Genomic DNA, 24163 nt, shown 5'->3' on the forward strand with positions numbered 1-24163 from the left:
CATCAGGAGGGGAGGGGAGGGCTGTGAGATCTGGCATCAGGAGGGGAGGGGGCTGTGTGACCTGGCATAATGAGGGGAGGCTGTGTGACCTGGCATCAGGAGGGAGGGGAGGCTGTGTGATCTGGCATCAGGAGGGGAGGCTTTGTGATCTGGCATCGGGAGAGGATGCTGTGTGATCTGGCATCAGGAAGGGAGGGGAGGCTGTGTGACCTGGCATCAGGAGGGGAGCATGTGACCTGGAATCAGGAGGGGAGGCTGTGTGACCTGGCATCAGGAGGGGAGGCTGTGTGTCCTGGCATCAGGAGGGGAGGCTGTGTAACCTGGCATCAGGAGGGAAGGCTGTGTGGCCTGGCATCAGGAGGGGAGGCTGTGTGACCTGGCATCAGGTGTGGAGGGGATGTTGTGTGACCTGGCATCAGGAGGGGAGGATGTGTGACCTGGCATCAGGAGGGGAGGGCTGTGTGACCTGGGATCAGGAGGGGAGGCTGTGTGACCTGGCATCAGGAGGGAGGCTGTGTGACCTGGCATCAGGAGGGGAGGGGAGGCTGTGTGATCTGGCATCCGGAGGGGAGGGGAGGCTGTGTTGCCTGGCATCAGGAGGGAGGGGAGGCTGTGAGATCTGGCATCAGGAGGGGAGGGGGCTGTGTGACCTGGCATCAGGAGGGGAGGCTGTGTGATCTGGCAACGGGAGAGGAGGCTGTGTGATCTGGCATCAGGAAGGGAGGGGAGGCTGTGTGACCTGGCATCAGGAGGGGAGGCTGTGTGACCTGGCGTCAGGAGGGGAGGGCTGTGTGGCCTGGTATCAGGGGGAAGGGGGCTGTGTGACCTGGTATCAGGAGCGGAGGCTGTGTGGCCTGGTATCAGGAGGGGGGGAGGCTGTGTGACCTGGCATCAGGAGGGAGTGGAGGCTGTGTGACCTGGTATCAGGAGCGGAGGCTGTGTGGCCTGGTATCAGGAGGGGAGGCTGTGTGACCTGGTATCAGGAGGGGAGGCTGTGTGGCCCGGTATCAGGAGGAGAGGAGGCTGTGTGGCCTGGTATCAGGAGGGGAGGCTGTGTGACCTGGCATCAGGAGTGGGGGGCTGTGTGACCTGGCATCAGGAGGGGAGGCTGTGTGACCTGGCATCAGGAGGGGAGGCTGTGTGGCCTGGTATCAGGAGGGGAGGGAGGCTGTGTAACTTGGCATCAGGAGGGAGGGGAGGCTGTGTGACCTGGTATCAGGAGGGGAGGCTGTGTGACCTGGCATCAGGAGGGAGGCTGTGTGACCTGGTATCAGGAGGGGAGGCTGTGTGGCCTGGTATCAGGAGGGGAGGGGAGGCTGTGTGACCTGGCATCAGGAGGGGAGGGAGGCTGTGTGACCTGGTATCAGGAGGGGAGGCTGTGTGACCTGGCATCAGGAGGGGAGGCTGTGTGACCTGGTATCAGGAGGGGAGGCTGTGTGACCTGGTATCAGGAGGGGAGGCTGTGTGGCCTGGTATCAGGAGGGGAGGGGAGGCTGTGTGACCTGGCATCAGGAGGAGGGGCTGTGTGACCTGGCATCAGGAGGGGAGGCTGTGTGACCTGGTATCAGGAGGGGAGGCTGTGTGGCCTGGTATCAGGAGGAGGGGAGGCTGTGTGACCTGGCATCAGGAGGGAGGGAGGCTGTGTGACCTGGTATCAGGAGGGGAGGCTGTGTGACCTGGCATCAGGAGGGGAGGCTGTGTGACCTGGTATCAGGAGGAGGCTGTGTGGCCTGGCATCAGGAGGGGAGGCTTTGTGGTTTGTGTGTGTTGAAGGCTTTGTGTGTGTTGAAGGCTGTGTGTGTGTGTTGAGGGATTTGTGTGTATGTATGTTCAGATCCCTTATCCAACACAAACACACACACACACACACACACACACACGTCAACTTAGTATGTTGAACTGCCTTGAACAAACATTTAACTGTAGTGTTTTGAGGTCATGTTTGACAGACATGCCTTCCACTCCCTCCGTTACCGTGGCGCCGGGCTGCATCAAGCAGCCGGATCTGTGAAAGCCGAGGCCCTGGAGAACCATCGCCACGACAACGGCAGCCTCGTCAACAAACGGGGCTTTGATCAATAAGAGACGACTCTCTAGGCTGCTTACCGACAGGACCCCTAACCTCCACTACTTTAGACCAGGGCCCATAGGGCATAGTGCACTACTTTAGACCAGAGCCCATAGGGCATAGCGCACTACTTTAGACCAGAGCCCATAGGGCATAGTGCACTACTTTAGACCAGAGCCCATAGGGCATAGTGCACTACTTTAGACCAGAGCCCATAGGGCATAGTGCACTACTTTAGACCAGAGCCCATAGGGCATAGCGCACTACTTTAGACCAGAGCCCATAGGGCATAGTGCACTACTTTAGACCAGAGCCCATAGGGCATAGTGCACTACTTTAGACCAGAGCCCATAGGGCATAGTGCACTACTTTAGACCAGAGCCCATAGGGCATAGTGCACTACTTTAGACCAGAGCCCATAGGGCATAGTGCACTACTTTAGACCAGAGCCTATAGGTAAAAGGGTGAAATTTGGGACACATCCCACTACTGTCTCTCTCCCTCTCTGCCTCTTCAGCCCCTCCAGACAGCGCTGCCCCAGTTTAGCGTGAACCATGAACATTAACACAAAGTGTATTATTTCTTCAGTATTTACATTTTCTCCATTTTCTCCTCTCCTCTCTTAATTCAGAGCCGGCGATTCAAAAGAGAGAGAAACGGGTTTGCTGCGCTCGAAAACGCTTCTCTTCGAGAACAAAGCTTTTCTTCTACGAGGTAAATCTTCAAAGTAAGATGGATAATAGTACATTTGAAGAGCTTCCTGAAGCTCGTCTCCTCTCCAGACAGTATGAATTAAAGAGGGTCGTTACACTAGTGAGGGACTGGCTTCCTTATTAGATGTGGTAACATTAGCTAGCACAGGATTTAAGATAACTAACTGATCTATTTTTTTGCGATCTTTGCTAGCTAATGGCAACGCTACTGTCTGTCTAAAGTAAACCTGACGACGTTGTCATGACGACGACATTGTTTCCTGCTAATTAGTTGCCTACTTTATCAATGTCATCGTATTTCCAAGACACTGTAGTGTAATTTGGGCAAGATCATCATTAACAGCTGAATGAACGTTCTACCCTGTTCCCTATATAGTGCTACTACTTTAGACCAGGGCTCTATTCCCTATATAGTACACTACTTTAGACCAGAGCCCAATTGAACCCTATTCCCTATATAGTAGACTACTTTAGACCAGAGCCCAATTGAACCCTATTCCCTATATAGTACACTACTTTAGACCAGAGCCCAATTGAACCCTATTCCCTATATAGTGCACTACTTTAGACCAGGGCCCTATTCCCTATATAGTGCACTACTTTAGACCAGAGCCCTATTCCCTATATAGTCCACTACTTTAGACCAGGGCCCTATTCCCTATATAGAGCACTACTTTAGACCAGAGCCCTATTCCCTATATAGTACACTACTTTAGACCAGAGCCCTATTCCCTATATAGTGCACTACTTTAGACCAGAGCCCTATTCCCTATATAGTGCACTACTTTAGACCAGAGCCCTATTCCTATGTAGTGCACTACTTTAGACCAGACCATTCCTATATAGGACCAGGGGCCTATTTGTAGGGAATAGGGCCCTGGTCTAAAGGAGTGTACTATGTAGGGAATAGGGTGCCATTTTAGGATTCAGGCACGTAGCAATATTGCTCTCTGTACACGAGTGCACTCCTCACCAGATTGGAGGCCCCTCGGACGGTCTCTGGGTTTAGCATGACGATCTCCGTGGTGACGTGACCCTCCACCGCCTCCGTCATCTGCTCCACGGTGCAGTTGATTGACGGGTCTTTGATCTTGAACCAGTTGTCTGCGTACCAACCAATCAGGAACCAGACATACTTCTTCCCATAGAGCTTCTCCTTGTACACCTGTAGGATAGAGGGGAGAGACAGGAAAGAGAGGGGAGAGAGATGAGAGGAGAGAGCGAGAGGGGGGGGGGTCAGGGGTAGGGGGAGAGAGAGGGAAGAGAGAGGGGGATGGGGTAGGGGGAGAGAGAGGGGTGGGGGAAAGGAGTGTGAGAGAAAAGAGAGAGAGAAAGAGGGAGGGAGAGAGAGAGGGGAGAGTATGAGAGAGGGGGGGAGGGAGGGAGAGAGGGAGGAAGAGAGAGAGGGGGAGAGGGAGAAAGAGAGGGGGAGAGTAGAGAGCGAGAGATGGGGAGGGAGGGAGAGAGAGAGAGGTGGGGGCAGCAGAGAGAGGGAGGGAGAGAGAGAGGGGGGAGAGAGAGGGAGGGAGGGAGGGAGGGAGAGAGGGGGAGGGAGGGAGAAAGGGGGAGAGTAGAAAGAGACAGGGAGGGAGAGATGTGGAGGGAGGGAGGGAGGGAGGGAGGGAGGGAGGGAGGGAGGGAGGGAGGGAGGGAGGGAGGGAGGGAGGGAGGGAGGGAGGGAGGGAGGGGGGAGGGAGGGAGGGAGGGAGGGAGGGAGGGAGGGAGAGAGAGAGGAGGAGGGAGAGAAAGAGAGGGGGAGAGGAGAGAGAGAGAGAGAGGGGGGGAGGGAGGGAGAGAGAGGGAGATTGGAGGGATTGAGAGAGGGGAGGGAGGGAGGGAGAGAGAGAGGGGGTTAGAGTAGAGAGAGAGGGGGGAGGGAGTAGAGAGGGATGGAGAGAGCGAGAGAGAGAGAGAGGGGGAGGGAGGGAGGGGGAGGGAGGGGGGGGAGAGAAAGATAGGAAAGAGAGGGAGGGGTGAGAGAAGGGGGTAGAGAGAGGGGGAGAGAGAGAGAGAGGGGGAGAGAGGGAGGGGGAGTAGAGAGAGGGGGAGGGAGGGGGAGAGAGAGAGGGGGAGAGAGAGGGAGGGGGAGTAGAGAGAGGGGGAGAGAGGGAGGGGGAGTAGAGAGAGGGGGAGGGAAAGAATAGAGAGAGAGAGAGAGAGAGGGGTGAGTGAAAGGAGAGGTAAAGGAGGAGTAGTCAGGTGTGTCAGAGAGAATATATCAGGAAGAAGAGATAACAAAAAGCGACAGAGAAAAAAATCCTGAAATTCTTGATAGAACGACGCGAACGTTGAGCACTACTTTTCCAAGAAGACACAGAAAAGGATATCGTACGTCAACAGACATTTTAAGATACTGTATCAATCCACAGAGTTAGGTAATCAATTTGTAAGCGTCTGTACCTCACAGAAAACTTTTCTGGCTTCTGTCTCGTAGAAGAGCCCCACGATGATTCTGGCATCTTGCCGCTGGGGATTCAGAAAGGGAAGTGTTACACAGAGTCACACAGGAGATGGGAAAACACACACACACACACACACACAGTAAACAGAAGGGAAACAACAGCTCGAATGGGGATGGAGTCTCAGTGTGAACAGAACAGAGCTGCTGCAGTGAACCATCACACACACTGCTGGGGAGACCATCACACACACTGCTGGGGAGACCACACACACACACTGCTGGGGAGACCACACACACACTGCTGGGGAGACCACACACACACTGCTGGGGAGACCACACACACACTGCTGGGGAGACCACACACACACTGCTGGGGAGACCACACACACACTGCTGGGGAGACCACACACACACTGCTGGGGAGACCACACACACACTGCTGGGGAGACCACACACACACTGCTGGGGAGACCACACACACACTGCTGGGGAGACCACACACACACTGCTGGGGAGACCACACACACACTGCTGGGGAGACCACACACACACTGCTGGGGAGACCACACACACACACACACACACACACACACACACACACACACACACACACTGCTGGGGGACCACACACACACACACACACACACACTAGACACACACACACAGACACACACACACACACATAGTCACACACACATACACACACACATACACACACACACACACACACACACACACACACACACACACATAGACACACACACACACACATAGACACACACTGCTGGGGAGACCACACACACACACACTGCTAGGGAGACCACACACACACACACACACACTGCTGGGGAGACCACACACACACTGCTGGGGAGACCACACACACACTGCTGGGGAGACCACACACACACACACACACACACTGCTGGGAGACCACACACACACACAGACACTGCTGGGGAGACCACACACACACACTGCTGGGGAGACCACACACACACACTGCACACACACACACACACACACACACACACACACACACACACACACACACACACACACACACACACACACACACACACACTGCTGGGGGACCACACACACACACACACACACACACACACATAGACACACACACACACACGCAGACACACACACACATAGACACACACACACACACATAGTCACACACACACACACACACACACACACACATAGACACACACACACACACACACACATAGACACACACACACACACACATAGACACACACACACAAATAGACACACACACACATAGAGACTCTGTTATATCAGCCTTTTAGTGCTAAATTGGTATCGGCCGATAACCGACAACTGATATTGAATAGATGGAAAAAGGAAATGTAATGGGACATAGTTATTGGACATAGTTATGGGACATAGTTATTGGACATAGTTATTGGACATAGTTATGGGACATAGTTATTGGACATAGTTATTGGACATAGTTATGACATAGTTATTGGACATAGTTATGGGACATAGTTATTGGACATAGTTATTGGACATAGTTATGGGACATAGTTATTGGACATAGTTATGGGACATAGTTATTAACATGTTATTGACATAGTTATGGGACATAGTTATGGGACATAGTTATTGGACATAGTTATTGGACATAGTTATTGGACATAGTTATGGGACATAGTTATTGGACATAGTTATTGGACATAGTTATGGGACATAGTTATTGGACATAGTTATGGGACATAGTTATTGGACATAGTTATTGGACATAGTTATTGGACATAGTTATGGGACATAGTTATTGGACATAGTTATTGGACATAGTTATTGGACATAGTTATTGGACATAGTTATGGGACATAGTTATGGGACATAGTTATTGGACATAGTTATTGGACATAGTTATGGTTACAACTGCTCTTTTGGATGGAAATTTATGAGAATTATTTCTTATCTACAGCAAATCGGCAGATATATCGGTAGTTTTGTCCCCCAAAAATCTGAATCGGCATCGGACCCACATACAAACACACATTAGCGACACACACACACACACACACACACACACACACACACACACACACACACACACACACACACACACACACACACACACACACACACACACACACACACACACACAGCTCCTGTGAGAGCAAAACTACAAGATGATTTTCTAACAGTGTTCATGGAATAGCTTTGATGAGTACCTTCTCATCTGTGTCTGCAGGTTGAGCTGGCAGTGGACTTATGTTTCCTATGTTGAACATAATAAACGGCTCTCTATCCACTGGATGTGTACCAAACTCACTAAAAGTGGCAGTAATAAAGCCTCTCTTGAAAAAGCCAAACCTTGACCCAGAAAATATAAAAAACTATCGGCCTATATCGAATCTTCCATTCCTCTCAAAACTTTTAGAGAAGGCTGTTGCTCAGCAACTCACTGCCTTCCTGAAGACAAACAATGTATACGAAATGCTTCAGTCTGGTTTTAGACCCCATCATAGCACTGAGACGGCACTTGTGAAGGTGGTAAATGACATTTTAATGGCATCGGACCGAGGCTCTGCATCTGTCCTCGTGCTCCTAGACCTTAGTGCTGCTTTTGATACCATCGATCACCACATTCTTTTGGAGATATTGGAAACCCAAATTGGTCTACGCGGACATGTTCTGGCCTGGTTTAGATCTTATCTGTCGGAAAGATATCAGTTTGTCTCTGTGAATGGTTTGTCCTCTGACAAATCAACTGTAAATTTCGGTGTTCCTCAAGGTTCGGTTTTAGGACCACTATTGTTTTCACTATATATTTTACCTCTTTGGGATGTTATTCGAAAACATAATGTAAACTTTCACTGCTATGCGGATGACACACAGCTGTACATTTCAATGAAACATGGTGAAGCCCCAAAATTGCCCTCGCTAGAAGCATGTGTTTCAGACATAAGGAAGTGGATGGCTGCAAACTTTCTACTATTAAACTCGGACAAAACAGAGATGCTTGTTCTAGGTCCCAAGAAACAAAGAGATCTTCTGTTGAATCTGACAATTAATCTTAATGGTTGTACAGTCGTCTCAAATAAAACTGTGAAGGACCTCGGCGTTACTCTGGACCCTGATCTCTCTTTTGAAGAACATATCAAGACCATTTCGAGGACATCTTTTTTCCTTCTACTTAACATTGCAAAAATCAGAAACTTTCTGTCCAAAAATGATGCAGAAAAATTAATCCATGCTTTTGTCACTTCTAGGTTAGACTACTGCAATGCTCTATTTTCCGGCTACCCGGATAAAGCACTAAATAAACTTCAGTTAGTGCTAAATACGGCTGCTAGAATCCTGACTAGAACCAAATTTTTTTATCATATTACTCCAGTGCTAGCCTCTCTACACTGGCTTCCTGTCAAAGCAAGGGCTGATTTCAAGGTTTTACTGCTAACCTACAAAGCATTACATGGGCTTGCTCCTACCTATCTCTCTGATTTGGTCCTGCCGTACATACCTACACGTACGCTACGGTCACAAGACGCAGGCCTCCTAATTGTCCCTAGAATTTCTAAGCAAACAGCTGGAGGCAGGGCTTTCTCCTATAGAGCTCCATTTTTATGGAACGGTCTGCCTACCCATGTCAGAGACGCAAACTCGGTCTCAACCTTTAAGTCTTTACTGAAGACTCATCTCTTCAGTGGGTCATATGATTGAGTGTAGTCTGGCCCAGGAGTGGGAAGGTGAACGGAAAGGCTCTGGAGCAACGAACCGCCCTTGCTGTCTCTGCCTGGCCGGTTCCCCTCTTTCCACTGGGATTCTCTGCCTCTAACCCTATTACAGGGGCTGAGTCACTGGCTTACTGGGGCTCTCTCATGCCGTCCCTGGAGGGGGTGCGTCACCTGAGTGGGTTGATTCACTGTTGTGGTCATCCTGTCTGGGTTGGCGCCCCCCCCCCTTGGGTTGTGCATGTGCCGGAGATCTTTGTGGGCTATACTCAGCCTTGTCTCAGGATGGTAAGTTGGTGGTTGAAGATATCCCTCTAGTGGTGTGGGGGCTGTGCTTTGGCAAAGTGGGTGGGGTTATATCCTTCCTGTTTGGCCCTGTCCGGGGGTGTCCTCGGATGGGGCCACAGTGTCTCCTGACCCCTCCTGTCTCAGCCTCCAGTATTTATGCTGCAGTAGTTTATGTGTCGGGGGGCTGGGGTTAGTTTGTTATATCTGGAGTACTTCTCCTGTCCTATTCGGGGTCCTGTGTGAATCTAAGAGTGCGTTCTCTAATTCTCTCCTTCTCTCTTTCTTTCTCTCTCTCGGAGGACCTGAGCCCTAGGACCATGCCCCAGGACTACCTGACATGATGACTCCTTGCTGTCCCCAGTCCACCTGGCCATGCTGCTGTTCCAGTTTCAACTGACCTGAGCCCTAGGACCATGCCCCAGGACTACCTGACATGATGACTCCTTGCTGTCCCCAGTCCACCTGGCCATGCTGCTGCTCCAGTTTCAACTTCCACCTGACTGTGCTGCTGCTCCAGTTTCAACTGTTCTGCCTTATTATTATTCGACCATGCTGGTCATTTATGAACATTTGAACATCTTGGCCATGTTCTGTTATAATCTCCACCCGGCACAGCCAGAAGAGGACTGGCCACCCCACATAGCCTGGTTCCTCTCTAGGTTTCTTCCTAGGTTTTGGCCTTTCTAGGGAGTTTTTCCTAGCCACCGTGCTTCTACACCTGCATTGCTTGCTGTTTGGGGTTTTAGGCTGGGTTTCTGTACAGCACTTTGAGATATCAGCTGATGTACGAAGGGCTATATAAATAAATTTGATTTGATTTGATTTGACTTGGTGATAAACCCTAAAGACCGTATCCCAGAGATAGGACGTGGTCATCACCTTCTCATCTGTGTCTGCAGGTTGAGCTGGCAGTGGACTTGGTGATAAACCCTAAAGACCGTATCCCAGAGATAGGACGTGGTCATCACCTTCTCATCTGTGTCTGCAGGTTGAGCTGGCAGTTGTGAGCTGGCAGTGGACAACTCATCTTCCCCTCTGGTGTGATAAATTCATGTTGTTACCATGGTTCCTACAGTGATGGCCGATTAATATCACGCATAAACCTAGGCTTGTTACCATGGTTCCTAGGCTTGTTACCATGTTTCCTAGGCATGTTACCATGGTTCCTAAGCTTGTTACCTTGGTTCCTAGGCTTGTTACCATGGTTCCTAGGCTTGTTACCATGGTTCCTAGGCTTGTTACCATGGTTCCTAGGCTTGTTACCATGGTTCCTAGGCTAGTTACCATTGTTCCTAGGCTTGTTACCATGTTTCCTAGGCATGTTACCATGGTTCCTAGGCTTGTTACCTTGGTTCCTAGGCTTGTTACCATGTTTCCTAGGCATGTTACCATGGTTCCTAGGCTTGTTACCATGGTTCCTAGGCTTGTTGCCATAGTTCCTAGGCTTGTTACCATGGTTCCTAAGCTTGTTGCCATAGTTCCTAGGCCGACACGACCGGAGAAGTTACGTTGAAGTAGGCGCCAGTCAGGAAGAAAGCCAAGCTGACACCGTAATATAGAAACTGTAGACTACAGTCAGAGACAGTGAAAATGATTATTTAATTAACAGGGGAGTCATTTAGATCTGGGTCTGCTTCTAAGTTATGACTATTTATTAGTCAACTTGTCTATAATGAGACGCATGCAGCTTCTCTTCTGTCATCATGATAAATAAACCGTTGCTCACTAGAATAATGTCATAAATCGATATAATGAATGCTTCACTCTAGTTGACATCGGTAAAGATTTCTCTGTCATCTGCTTCTTTTGCGGAGCAAAGATGTTTACGGACCAGGGAGAAATATGTAACAACAAAAAACAACAGGAAATATTTTTTTGTGCCAAATGACGGTTGTGAGGAAATAACAAGGTGTTGAAAAAGAACCAACATGTTTCTGATAAGATTTCAGTTTGGCTTGGAAGCATATTTTATGTGGTTGAAATTACTATCAGCTTTTGATGATGCTGATGAAGATATAGCACCTCTACAGAATGCATGCGTCATTCTCACTAGATCTAATGTAGCCTACATTTAGTGTATTATTTTACTGCAAGAAATGTTTTATTCTGCAGGTTAATACCATGACTACATGAGAGGTTATAGACCTACAGTCAATGACCAGATTTCAGTTTCCATTTCACCCCATCTAAACAGACGGCTACCGTTCCCTTGACGTGCCGTAGGCTTGTGAAGGTTGAATTTGTATAGCGCAGGTCGATAGTGAAGGTCGAAAGTGAAAGTTGATAGTGGAGGTCGAATTTGTATAGCGCAGGTCGATGGTGAAGCTCGACAGTGAAGGTCGAATTTGTATAGCGCAGGTCGATGGTGAAGCTCGATGGTGAAGGTCAACGGTGAAGGTCAACAGTGAAGGTTGATAGTGAAGGTCAGTATAGTGAAGGTTGATAGTGAAGGTCGATAGTGAAGGTTGAATTTGTATAGCACGGGTCGATAGTGAAGGTCGATAGTGAAGGTCGGTGGTGAAGATTGATAGTGGAGGTTGATAGTGAAGGTCGATAGTGAAAGTCGATAGTGAAGGTCGGTAGTAAAGGTAGATAGTGATGGTCGATAGTGAAGGTCGATAGTGAAGGTCGATAGTGATTGTCGGTAGTGAAAGTCGATAGTGAAGGTCGGTAGTGAAAGTCGATAGTGAAGGTCGGTAGTGAAGGTCGGTAGTGAAAGTCGATAGTGAAGGTCGATAGTGAAGGTCGATAGTGAAGGTCGATAGTGAAGGTCGGTAGTGAAGGTCGGTAGTGAAATTCGATAGTATGGCTGCTATCATCCTACTTTACCACTTCAACAAAATTTTTACATACATTACTTTTCTGTCCCTCCATTCTCATTTATTTTCACTTCATTCAACCCGCCACCCACCCGCTCCTTCATCCACGCAATATTTAGTGACCCTAAACCGTGGACATATCCGCAGATATAACCGCAGAGACTGCGGGATATGAGTCATGCATCGCTAGCAATGTGTGAGAGTCTCTCTGGGGTTTGTTCACCAAGCTCTAACGTGACTGATTTCATGTGTTCAATCACCTGACAGTTGCCAAGGCAGCATCGGGAATAAACCAGTGAAAGGGGGAGAGGGAGGGTGGAAGGAAGGGAGGAGAGAAAGAGAGAGAGAGAGAGAGAGGGGGAAGGATAGATGGAAGGGAGAGGTGAGGGAGAGAGAGCGAGAGAGAGAGAATGAGAGAGAGAAAGAGAGGGGGAAGGATAGATGGAAAGGAGAGGTGAGGGAGACAGGAAGTGAACGAGGCACCTTGAGATTCTTGACAGCTGGGGCGGGGTCAGTGAGGAAGCTTTGGCGAACGCTGATCTCTATCCCGGCCTCTTTGGTCCTCGCCTCTAGATCATCCAGTGTCTGACAGAGAGATTAAACATTAAAACAGGGCAGGAACTTGATTCAAATGCAACAAATGCAATTGAAGCTTTGTTTACTATTTTCTTTACAACATGTTTTGACAGAACAAACAGACACACAAACAGAGATGGTGGAAGGAAGGGAGAGAAAGACACAGAGACATGGGAAGGGGAGAGACAAAGAGAGAGAGAGAGATAGTTGAAAGTAAGGGGGAGAGGGATAGAGGAGTGGAAGAGAGAGAGGAGGAGGAAAAGAGGGGGAGAGGAGAGGAGGAGAAGAGGATTGGGAAAGGAGAAGGGGAGAGGAGGCGAAGGAGGAGAGGAGGGGAAGAAGAGGAGGGGGAGAGGAGAGGAGGAGGAAAGGAGGAGGAGGGGAGGGGGAGAGAAGGAGGAGAAGAGGGTAAAAGGAGGATGGGGGAGGAGGAGAAGGAGGGAGAGGAGAGGAGAGGAGGAGGAGAGGAGGAGGAGAGGAGAGAGAGGAGGAGGGAGGAGAGGAGAGGAGGGAGAGGGAGAGGAGGAGGAGGGGAGAGAGGAGAGGAGGTGGAGAGGAGAGGAGGAGGAGAGGGAGAGAAGAGGAGGAGAGGAGAGGAGAGGAGAGGGAGGAGAGGAGAGGAGAGGAGAGGAGAGGAGAGAGGAGAGGAGAGGAGAGGAGAGGAGAGGAGAGGAGAGGAGAGGAGAGGAGAGGAGAGGGAGAAGACAGGAAGAGGAGACAACTGATAGACAGAAGGTGCAGAGAAAGTGAGAAGAGGTGTGATGAAGAGGTGTGATGAAGAGGTGTGATGAAGAGTGTGATAAGTAGGAAAGGAAATTAGAAATGAGAATCTATTTCATCCGTCACTAGTTCTTTTTTTTCCGGAGTCAGTTCTCTGCATGTCTTTAACCAATAGTATAAATGATAGGTGAACAAACAGACAATAAAACTTGAGTCTACAACACCTTAGTGAGAAAGGGGTTTGGTGTGCCGGAGTCTGGTAGAGAGATTAGACCACAGAAGGCTACCCAAGGCGAGGTGGGTCTGAATCCTCTTCCTCTGTATCTGTCTCCCCTCTACATTCAGACTATCACTGTCCATAAAACAATAACAAAACTACAAAACATATTTTTTTAAAGAGGCCTGTCACTCACTGAGGTGAAGACTTCCGTAGTCTGCTGGATGGTGGCGATCTTAGTCCATTTCCACTTCTGAAAGAGCTGAACCCTGGTGGGGTTGTGGAGGGTGGCAGACGGGTGGGTACGGAAGAACGTCGGGAAGCGCTGGCGGTTGGAGAGAGCTGGAGAACTGGAACCGTAGGATAACTGAGGAGAGGAGGACAGGAGGAGAGGAGGAGAGGAGGAGAGGAGGATAGAAGGATAGGAGGACAGGAGGAGAGGAGGATAGGAGGATAGGAGGACAGGAGGACAGGAGGAGAGGATAGGAGGATAGGAGGACAGGAGGACATGAGGAGGAGAGGAGGATAGAAGGATAGGAGGACAGGAGGAGAGGAGGATAGGAGGATAGGAGGACAGGAGGAGAGGAGGAGAGGAGGAGAGGAGGACAGGAGAGGAGGAGAGGAGGACAGGAGGATAGGAGGATAGGAGGACAGGAGGAGAGGAAGACAGGAGGAGAGGAGGACAGGAGGAGAGGAGGAGAGGAGGACAGGAGGAGAGGAGGATAGGAGGATAGGAGGATAGGAGGACAGGAGGAGGGAGGATAGGAGGAGAGGAGGAGAGGAGGACAGGAGGAGAGGAGGAGGGAGGACAGGAGGAGAGGAGGATAGGAGGATAGGAGGACAGGAGGATAGGAGGAGAGGAAGACAGGAGGAGAGGAGGACAGGAAGAGAGGAGGAGAGGAGGATAGGAGGAGAGGAGGAGAGGAGGAGAGGAGAGAGGAGGACAGGAGGACAGGAGGATAGGAGAGGGAGGATAGGAGGAGAGGAAGACAGGAGGAGGGAGGAGGAGGAGGGAGGAGAGGAGGAGGAGGAGAGGAAGAGAGGAGGACAGGAGGATAGGAGGAGGAAGAGAGGAGGAGAGGAGGGTAGGAGGAGAGGGGGAGAGGAGGATAGGAGGACAGGAGGAGAGGAGGAGAGGAGGAGGAGAGGAGGAGAGGAGGACAGGAGGAGAGGAGGACAGGAGGAGAGGAGGATAGGAGGAGAGGAAGAGAGGAGGACAGGAGGACAGGAGGACAGGAGGATAGGAGGATAGGAGGAGAGGGGGAGAGGAGGATAGGAGGATAGGAGGACAGGAGGAGAGGAGGGGAGGAGGATAGAAGGATAGGAGGACAGGAGGAGAGGAGGATAGGAGGATAGGAGGACAGGAGGAGAGGAGGAGAGAGGACAGGAGGAGAGGAGGATAGAAGGATAGGAGGAGAGGAGGATAGAAGGATAGGAGGACAGGAGGAGAGGAGGAGAGGAGGATAGGAGGACAGGAGGAGAGGAGGACAGGAGGACAGGAGGAGAGGAGGAGAGGAGGAGAGGAGGATAGAAGGATAGGAGGACAGGAGGAGAGGAGGATAGGAGGATAGGAGGACAGGAGGAGAGGAGGAGAGGAGGACAGGAGGAGAGGAGGAGAGGAGGACAGGAGGAGAGGAGGAGGAGGAGAGGAGGAGAGGAGGATAGGAGGACAGGAGGAGAGGAAGACAGGAGGAGAGGGAGGAGAGGAGGACAGGAGGAGAGGAGGATAGGAGGATAGGAGGACAGGAGGAGAGGAGGAGAGGAGGACAGGAGGAGAGGAGGAGAGGAGGAGGAGGAGAGGAGGACAGGAGGAGGAGGATAGGAGGATAGGAGGATAGGAGGAAAGGAAGACAGGAGGAGAGGAGGATAGAAGGATAGGAGGACAGGAGGAGAGGAGGATAGGAGGACAGGAGGAGAGGAGGACAGGAGGACAGGAGGAGAGGAGGAGAGGAGGAGAGGAGGATAGAAGGATAGGAGGACAGGAGGAGAGGAGGATAGGAGGATAGGAGGACAGGAGGAGAGGAGGAGAGGAGGACAGGAGGAGAGGAGGAGAGGAGGACAGGAGGAGAGGAGGAGAGGAGGAGAGGAGGATAGGAGGATAGGAGGACAGGAGGAGAGGAAGACAGGAGGAGAGGAGGAGAGGAGGACAGGAGGAGAGGAGGATAGGAGGATAGGAGGACAGGAGGAGAGGAGGAGAGGAGGACAGGAGGAGAGGAGGAGAGGAGGACAGGAGGAGAGGAGGACAGGAGGAGAGGAGGATAGGAGGATAGGAGGATAGGAGGAGAGGAAGACAGGAGGAGAGGAGGACAGGAGGAGAGGAGGATAGGAGGATAGGAGGAGAGGAGGAGAGGAGAAGAGGAAGAGAGGAGGACAGGAGGACAGGAGGATAGGAGGAGAGGAGGGTAGGAGGAGAGGAGGAGGGGGGAGAGGAGGATAGGAGGACAGGAGGAGAGGAGGAGAGAGAGGACAGGAGGAGAGGAGGAGAGGAAGACAGGAGGAGAGGAGGACAGGAGGAGAGGAGGAGAGGAGGATAGGAGGAGAGGAAGAGAGGAGGACAGGAGGACAGGAGGATAGGAGGAGAGGAAGAGAGGAGAGGAGGATAGGAGGAGAGGGGGAGAGGAGGATAGGAGGACAGGAGGAGAGGAGGACAGGAGGACAGGAGGAGAGGAGGACAGGAGGAGAGGAGGACATGAGGAGAGGATGACAGGAGGGGAGGAGGACAGGAAATAGAGTTAGGGTGTCCTCATTATGTCTGAGGTACAACGATGGAACGAAGAGAGAAAATGAGAAAATGAAAGATGACGAAGAGAGAAGAAGACCAAGAAGAAACCAAAAGCAAAAATAAACTGAAGAACAATAAACCAAAGAAGAAGAAGCAGGCAAAACAAGAAAAGGAGGCAGAAAAAGAAAAAAGAAAGTTCCTTGCTAGAATATCCCTCAGCCATGTCCCAGTATATTAGATCAGCCATGTCCCAGTATATTAGATCAGCCATGTCCCAGTATATTAGATCAGCCAGGTCCCAGTATATTAGATCAGCCATGTCCCAGTATATTAGATCAGCCATGTCCCAGTATATTAGATCAGCCATGTCCCAGTATATTAGATCAGCCATGTCCCAGTATATTAGATCAGCCATGTCCCAGTATATTAGATCAGCCATGTCCCAGTATATTAGATCAGCCATGTCCTAGTATATTAGATCAGCCATGTCCCAGTATATTAGATCAGCCATGTCCCAGTATATTAGATCAGCCATGTCCCAGTATATTAGGTCAGCCATGTCCCAGTATATTAGATCAGCCATGTCCCAGTATATTAGATCAGCCATGTCCCAGTATATTAGATCAGCCATGTCCCAGTATATTAGATCAGCCATGTCCCAGTATATTAGATCAGCCATGTCCCAGTATATTAGATCAGCCATGTCCCAGTATATTAGGTCAGCCATGTCCCAGTATATTAGATCAGCCATGTCCCAGTATATTAGATCAGCCATGCCCCAGTATATTAGGTCAGCCATGTCCCAGTATATTAGATCAGCCATGTCCCAGTATATTAGATCAGCCATGTCCCAGTATATTAGATCAGCCATGTCCCAGTATATTAGATCAGCCATGTCCCAGTATATTAGATCAGCCATGTCCCAGTCCCATATTAGATCAGCCATGTCCCAGTATTAGATCAGCCATGTCCCAGTATATTAGATCAGCCATGTCCCAGTATATTAGATCAGCCATGTCCCAGTATATTAGATCCTTGCTAGAATATCCCTCAGCCATGTCCCAGTATATTAGATCCTTGCTAGAATATCCCTCAGCCATGTCCCAGTATATTAGATCCTGCTAGAATATCCCTAAGCCATGTCCCAGTATATTCAGTCCTGCTAGAATATCCCTCAGCCATGTCCCAGTATATTAGATCCTGCTAAAATATCCCTCAGCCATGTTCCAGTATATTCAGTCCTGCTAGAATATTCCTCAGCCATGTCCCAGTATATTAGATCCTGCTAAAATATCCCCAGCCATGTTCCAGTATATTCAGTCCTGCTAGAATATTCCTCAGCCAGGTCCCAGTATATTAGATCAGCCATGTCCCAGTATATTAGATCAGCCATGTCCCAGTATATTAGATCAGCCATGTCCCAGTATATTAGATCAGCCATGTCCCAGTTAGATCAGCCATTAGATCAGCCATGTCCCAGTATATTAGATCAGCCATGTCCTAGTATATTAGATCAGCCATGTCCCAGTATATTAGATCAGCCATGTCCCAGTATATTAGATCAGCCATGTCCCAGTATATTAGGTCAGCCATGTCCCAGTATATTAGATCAGCCATGTCCCAGTATATTAGATCAGCCATGTCCCAGTATATTAGATCAGCCATGTCCCAGTATATTAGATCAGCCATGTCCCAGTATATTAGATCAGCCATGTCCCAGTATATTAGATCAGCCATGTCCTAGTATATTAGATCAGCCATGTCCCAGTATATTAGATGTCAGCCATGTCCCAGTATATTAGATCAGTCATGCCCCAGTATATTAGGTCAGCCATGTCCCAGTATATTAGATCAGCCATGTCCCAGTATATTAGATCAGCCATGTCCCAGTATATTAGATCAGCCATGTCCCAGTATATTAGATCAGCCATGTCCCAGTATATTAGATCAGCCATGTCCCAGTATATTAGATCAGCCATGTCCCAGTATATTAGATCAGCCATGTCCCAGTATATTAGATCAGCCATGTCCCAGTATATTAGATCAGCCATGTCCCAGTATATTAGATCAGCCATGTCCCAGTATATTAGATCAGCCATGTCCCAGTATATTAGATCAGCCATGTCCCAGTATATTAGATCAGCCATGTCCCAGTATATTAGATCAGCCATGTCCCAGTATATTAGATCAGCCATGTCCCAGTATATTAGATCAGCCATGTCCCAGTATATTAGATCAGCCATGTCCCAGTATATTAGATCAGCCATGTCCCAGTATATTAGATCAGCCATGTCCCAGTATATTAGATCAGCCATGTCCCAGTATATTAGATCAGCCATGTCCCAGTATATTAGATCAGCCATGTCCCAGTATATTAGATCAGCCATGTCCCAGTATATTAGATCAGCCATGTCCCAGTATATTAGATCAGCCATGTCCCAGTATATTAGATCAGCCATGTCCCAGTATATTAGATCAGCCATGTCCCAGTATATTAGATCAGCCATGTCCCAGTATATTAGATCAGCCATGTCCCAGTATATTAGATCAGCCATGTCCCAGTATATTAGATCAGCCATGTCCCAGTATATTAGATCAGCCATGTCCCAGTATATTAGATCAGCCATGTCCCAGTATATTAGATCAGCCATGTCCCAGTATATTAGATCAGCCATGTCCCAGTATATTAGATCAGCCATGTCCCAGTATATTAGATCAGCCATGTCCCAGTATATTAGATCAGCCATGTCCCAGTATATTAGATCAGCCATGTCCCAGTATATTAGATCAGCCATGTCCCAGAATATTAGATCAGCCATGTCCCAGTATATTAGATCAGCCATGTCCCAGTATATTAGATCCTTGCTAGAATATTCCTCAGCCATGTCCCAGTATATTAGTCAGCCATGTCCCAGTATATTAGATCCTTGCTAGAATATACCTCAGCCATGTCCCAGGATATCCCCCAGCCATGTCCCAGTATATTAGATCCTTGCTAGAATATTCCTCAGCCATGTCCCAGTATATTAGATCAGCCATGTCCCAGTATATTCAGTCCTGCTAGGATATTCCTCAGCCATGTCCCAGTATATTAGATCCTTGCTAGGATATCCCTCAGCCATGTCCCAGTATATTAGATCCTTGCTAGAATATCCCTCAGCCATGTCCCAGTATATTAGATCAGCCATGTCCCAGTATATTCAGTCCTTGCTAGGATATCCCTCAGCCATGTCCCAGTATATTAGATCAGCCATGTCCCAGTATATTAGATCCTTGCTAGAATATCCCTAGCCATGTCCCAGTCCCTGCTAGAATATCCCTAAGCCATGTCCCAGTATATTCAGTCCTGCTAGAATATCCCTCAGCCATGTCCCAGTATATTAGATCCTGCTAAAATATCCCTCAGCCATGTTCCAGTATATTCAGTCCTGCTAGAATATTCCTCAGCCATGTCCCAGTATATTAGATCCTGCTAAAATATCCCCAGCCATGTTCCAGTATATTCAGTCCTGCTAGAATATTCCTCAGCCAGGTCCCAGTATATTAGATCAGCCATCCCAGTATATTAGTCCCAGTATATTAGATCAGCCATGTCCCAGTATATTAGATCAGCCATGTCCCAGTATATTAGATCAGCCATGTCCCAGTATATTAGATCAGCCATGTCCCAGTATATTAGATCAGCCATGTCCTAGTATATTAGATCAGCCATGTCCCAGTATATTAGATCAGCCATGTCCCAGTATATTAGATCAGCCATGTCCCAGTATATTAGGTCAGCCATGTCCCAGTATATTAGATCAGCCATGTCCCAGTATATTAGATCAGCCATGTCCCAGTATATTAGATCAGCCATGTCCCAGTATATTAGATCAGCCATGTCCCAGTATATTAGATCAGCCATGTCCCAGTATATTAGATCAGCCATGTCCCAGTATATTAGATCAGCCATGTCCCAGTATATTAGATCAGCCATGTCCCAGTATATTAGATCAGCCATGTCCCAGTATATTAGGTCATTTCCATACGGCCACTGCAGAGGAATATGGGTCCAAATATCTGATGTGTGAACAGCCTCTTTTATGACACCAAAATAGCATTGTGTGTGAAAACGTGAGAGTGCACTTTATACTCTAACTTCTAAAAGTGGAGAGAGACACAAATACCCAAAATCTCCCAAATATCAGCCTGATATTCCTGTAACCCTCCATAAAGGTGTCTATGCAGTAATAAGTTTTTTTTTAAAGTGTTAAAAGTCTGGACAGTGGACATAAAATGTCATTTGGGAAATGTCCAGATCTTCTAAGGTGTAGTGCTGTCAAATGTAAGAGGCACATGGTAAGGGCCCTGGTCAAAAGCTAGAACACTACGGTGCCATTAGAAACTCTACCACTGAGATGGGCAGACCAGTGTTATTATTCCCTCTGACTTCCTTGACACTTCTTATTTGGCATTCAGGACTAGCCGTTTAGGGGTCATCGAACGCTTTCCTTACCTCTAGGCTGGCAGACATTCTCCTCTCCTTTCCTGCCAAAGCCAAGTGGATCTGAGGTGTCTGCTTCCCTGTCTCCCTCTCACTCTCCATCCTACTCCCTCTCTCTCTCTCCATCCTACTCTCCCTCTCACTCTCCATCCTACTCCCTCTCTCTCTCTCTCCATCCTACTCCCTCTCTCTCTCTCCATCCTACTCTCCCTCTCTCTCTCTCCATCCTACTCTCCCTCTCTCTCTCTCCATCCTACTCTCCTTCTCACTCTCCATCCTCTCCCTCTCTCTCTCTCCATCCTACTCCCTCTCTCTCTCTCTCCATCCTACTCTCCCTCTCTCTCTCTCCCATCCTACTCTCCCTCTCTCTCTCCATCCTACTCCCTTTCTCACTCTCCATCCTACTCTCCTCTCTCTCTCTCCATCCTACTCCCTCTCTCTCTCTCCATCCTACTCTCTCTCTCTCCATCCTACTCTCTCTCTCTCTCCATCCTACTCTCCCTCTCTCTCCATCCTACTCTCCCTCTCTCTCTCCATCCTACTCTCTCTCTCTCTCTCCATCCTACTCTCCCTCTCTCTCTCCATCCTCCTCTCCCTCTCTCTCTCCATCCTACTCTCTCTCTCTCCATCCTACTCTCCCTCTCTCTCTCCATCCTACTCTCTCTCTCTCTCCATCCTACTCTCTCTCTCTCCATCCTCCTCTCCCTCTCTCTCTCCATCCTCCTCTCCCTCTCTCTCTCCATCCTACTCTCTCTCTCTCTCCATCCTACTCTCTCTCTCTCTCCATCCTACTCTCTCTCTCTCTCCATCCTACTCTCTCTCTCTCTCCATCCTACTCTCTCTCTCTCTCCATCCTACTCTCTCTCTTCCTGTGCCTAGTCCAGAGCCCTTGGAATGCTTCCCTCCCTCAGCTAAATGGATCTGAGGTGTGTGCTTCTCTCTCTCTTCTCTCCCACTCTCTCTCTCTCACTCTCTCTCTTTCTCTCTCTCTGTCTCTCAAATTCAAATTCAAGCTGCTTTATTGGCATGAAAAACATTGAAAAACATTGTGTCAATATAAAAAATAACACATAATAATATAAAATGGTAGTAAATAATAATACACAATTAAATACAAAAATAACAACAATCTGTCTGCCTGCCTGCCTGTCTGTCTGTCTGTCTGTCTGTCTGTCTGCCTGTCTGCCTGTCTGTCTGTCTGCCTGTCTGTCTGTCTGTCTGTCTGCCTGTCTGTCTATGTCTAGTTCAGAGCCCTTGCATTAAATGGACTAAATGGACCTCCCACTAGACACCACTAATCTGCTAGCTATGACTGTTCCGTTCATCGTTAAGGGTAGACCAAGGCGCAGCGTGATTTGGGTTCATCATATTTTATTAAAATGTGAACCAGCAAAAAAACAATTAACAATACAACGAACGAAAAGCTTTGTCGTGCAGAAATACATGCAACCAAACAAAGACAAGATCCCACAACTGAAGGTGGGAAAAAGGGCTGCCTAAGTATGATCCCCAATCAGAGACAACGATAGACGGCTGCCTCTGATTGGGAACCATACTTGGTCAACAAAGAAAAAGAAAACATAGATATACAAAAACTAGAGTACCCACCCTAGTCACACCCTGACCTAACCAAAATATAGAGAATAAACAGGGATCTCTAAGGTCAAGGTGTGACAATGACTCTGATTCAATCTCACTCTAGTGTATTGAAATACTTCTAGTGTTGTTGAAATTAAATTTAGACAATTCCCCCCAAAACCGGGTTGAGGAAAATGTGTTAAGGAGATGTAGACAAACAGACACAGATTACATCAGTTTATAGACAGACAGACACAGATTACATCAGGTTATAGACAGACAGACATATAGACAGACAGACATATAGACAGACAGACACATAGACAGACAGACATATAGACAGACAGACATATAGGACAGACAGACATAGACAGACAGACACATAGACAGACAGACATATAGGACAGACAGACATAGACAGACAGACACATAGACAGACAGACATATAGACAGACAGACATATAGACAGACAGACACATAGACAGACAAACATATAGACAGACAGACATATAGACAGACAGACATATAGACAGACAGACATATAGACAGACAGACATATAGACAGACAGACACATAGACAGACAGACATATAGACAGACAGACATATAGGACAGACAGACATAGACAGACAGACACATAGACAGACAGACATATAGGACAGACAGACATATAGACAGACATATAGGACAGACAGACATAGACAGACAGACATATAGACAGACAGACATATAGGACAGACAGACATAGACAGACAGACGTATAGACAGACAGACATATAGGACAGACAGACATATAGACAGACAGACATATAGACAGACAGACATATAGACATATAGACAGACATATAGACATATAGACAGACAGACATATAGGACAGACAGACATAGACAGACAGACATATAGACAGACAGACATATAGGACAGACAGACATATAGACAGACAGACATATAGACAGACAGACATATAGACAGACAGACATATAGACATATAGACAGACAGACATATAGGACAGACAGACATATAGACATACAGACATATACAGACAGACAGACAGACATATAGACAGACAGACATATAGACAGACAGACATATAGACAGACAGACAGACATATAGGACAGACAGACATATAGACAGACAGACATATAGACAGACAGACATATAGACAGACAGACATATAGACAGACAGACATATAGACAGACAGACATATAGACAGACAGACATATAGACAGACAGACATATAGACAGACAGACATATAGACAGACAGACATATAGACAGACAGACATATAGACAGACAGACATATAGACAGACAGACATATAGACAGACAGACACAGACAGACATATAGACAGACAGACATAGACAGACAGACAGACAGACAGACAGACATATAGACAGACAGACATATAGACAGACAGACATATAGACAGACAGACATATAGACAGACAGACATATAGACAGACAGACATATAGACAGACAGACATATAGACAGACAGACATATAGACAGACAGACATATAGACAGACAGACATAGACAGACAGACATATAGACAGACAGACATATAGACAGACAGACATATAGACAGACAGACATATAGACAGACAGACATATAGACAGACAGACATATAGACAGACAGACATATAGACAGACAGACATATAGACAGACAGACATATAGACAGACAGACAGACAGACAGACATATAGACAGACAGACATATAGACAGACAGACATATAGACAGACAGACATATAGACAGACAGACATATAGACAGACAGACATATAGACAGACAGACATATAGACAGACAGACATATAGACAGACAGACATATAGACAGACAGACAGACA

At 48.2% G+C, this 24163-nt stretch overlaps 1 protein-coding gene across 1 annotated transcript in view; it reads right to left on the minus strand.

The window, feature by feature from the left end:
- The window catches only part of LOC112239374 (gamma-aminobutyric acid type B receptor subunit 1-like), a 147374-nt gene that overhangs the window by 107214 nt on the left and 15997 nt on the right, over positions 1-24163 (minus strand). Inside the window, exons 3-6 of the mRNA XM_042295121.1 lie at positions 13724-13894; positions 12498-12599; positions 5182-5247; positions 3755-3946 (exon numbers count right to left, since the gene is read on the minus strand). Of these exons, the coding sequence (XP_042151055.1) occupies positions 3755-3946; positions 5182-5247; positions 12498-12599; positions 13724-13894 (531 nt within the window). The remainder of the gene's footprint in view (positions 1-3754; positions 3947-5181; positions 5248-12497; positions 12600-13723; positions 13895-24163) is intronic.

Source organism: Oncorhynchus tshawytscha, linkage group LG13 (assembly GCF_018296145.1).
Source record: "Oncorhynchus tshawytscha isolate Ot180627B linkage group LG13, Otsh_v2.0, whole genome shotgun sequence".
NCBI lineage: Eukaryota > Metazoa > Chordata > Actinopteri > Salmoniformes > Salmonidae > Oncorhynchus > Oncorhynchus tshawytscha.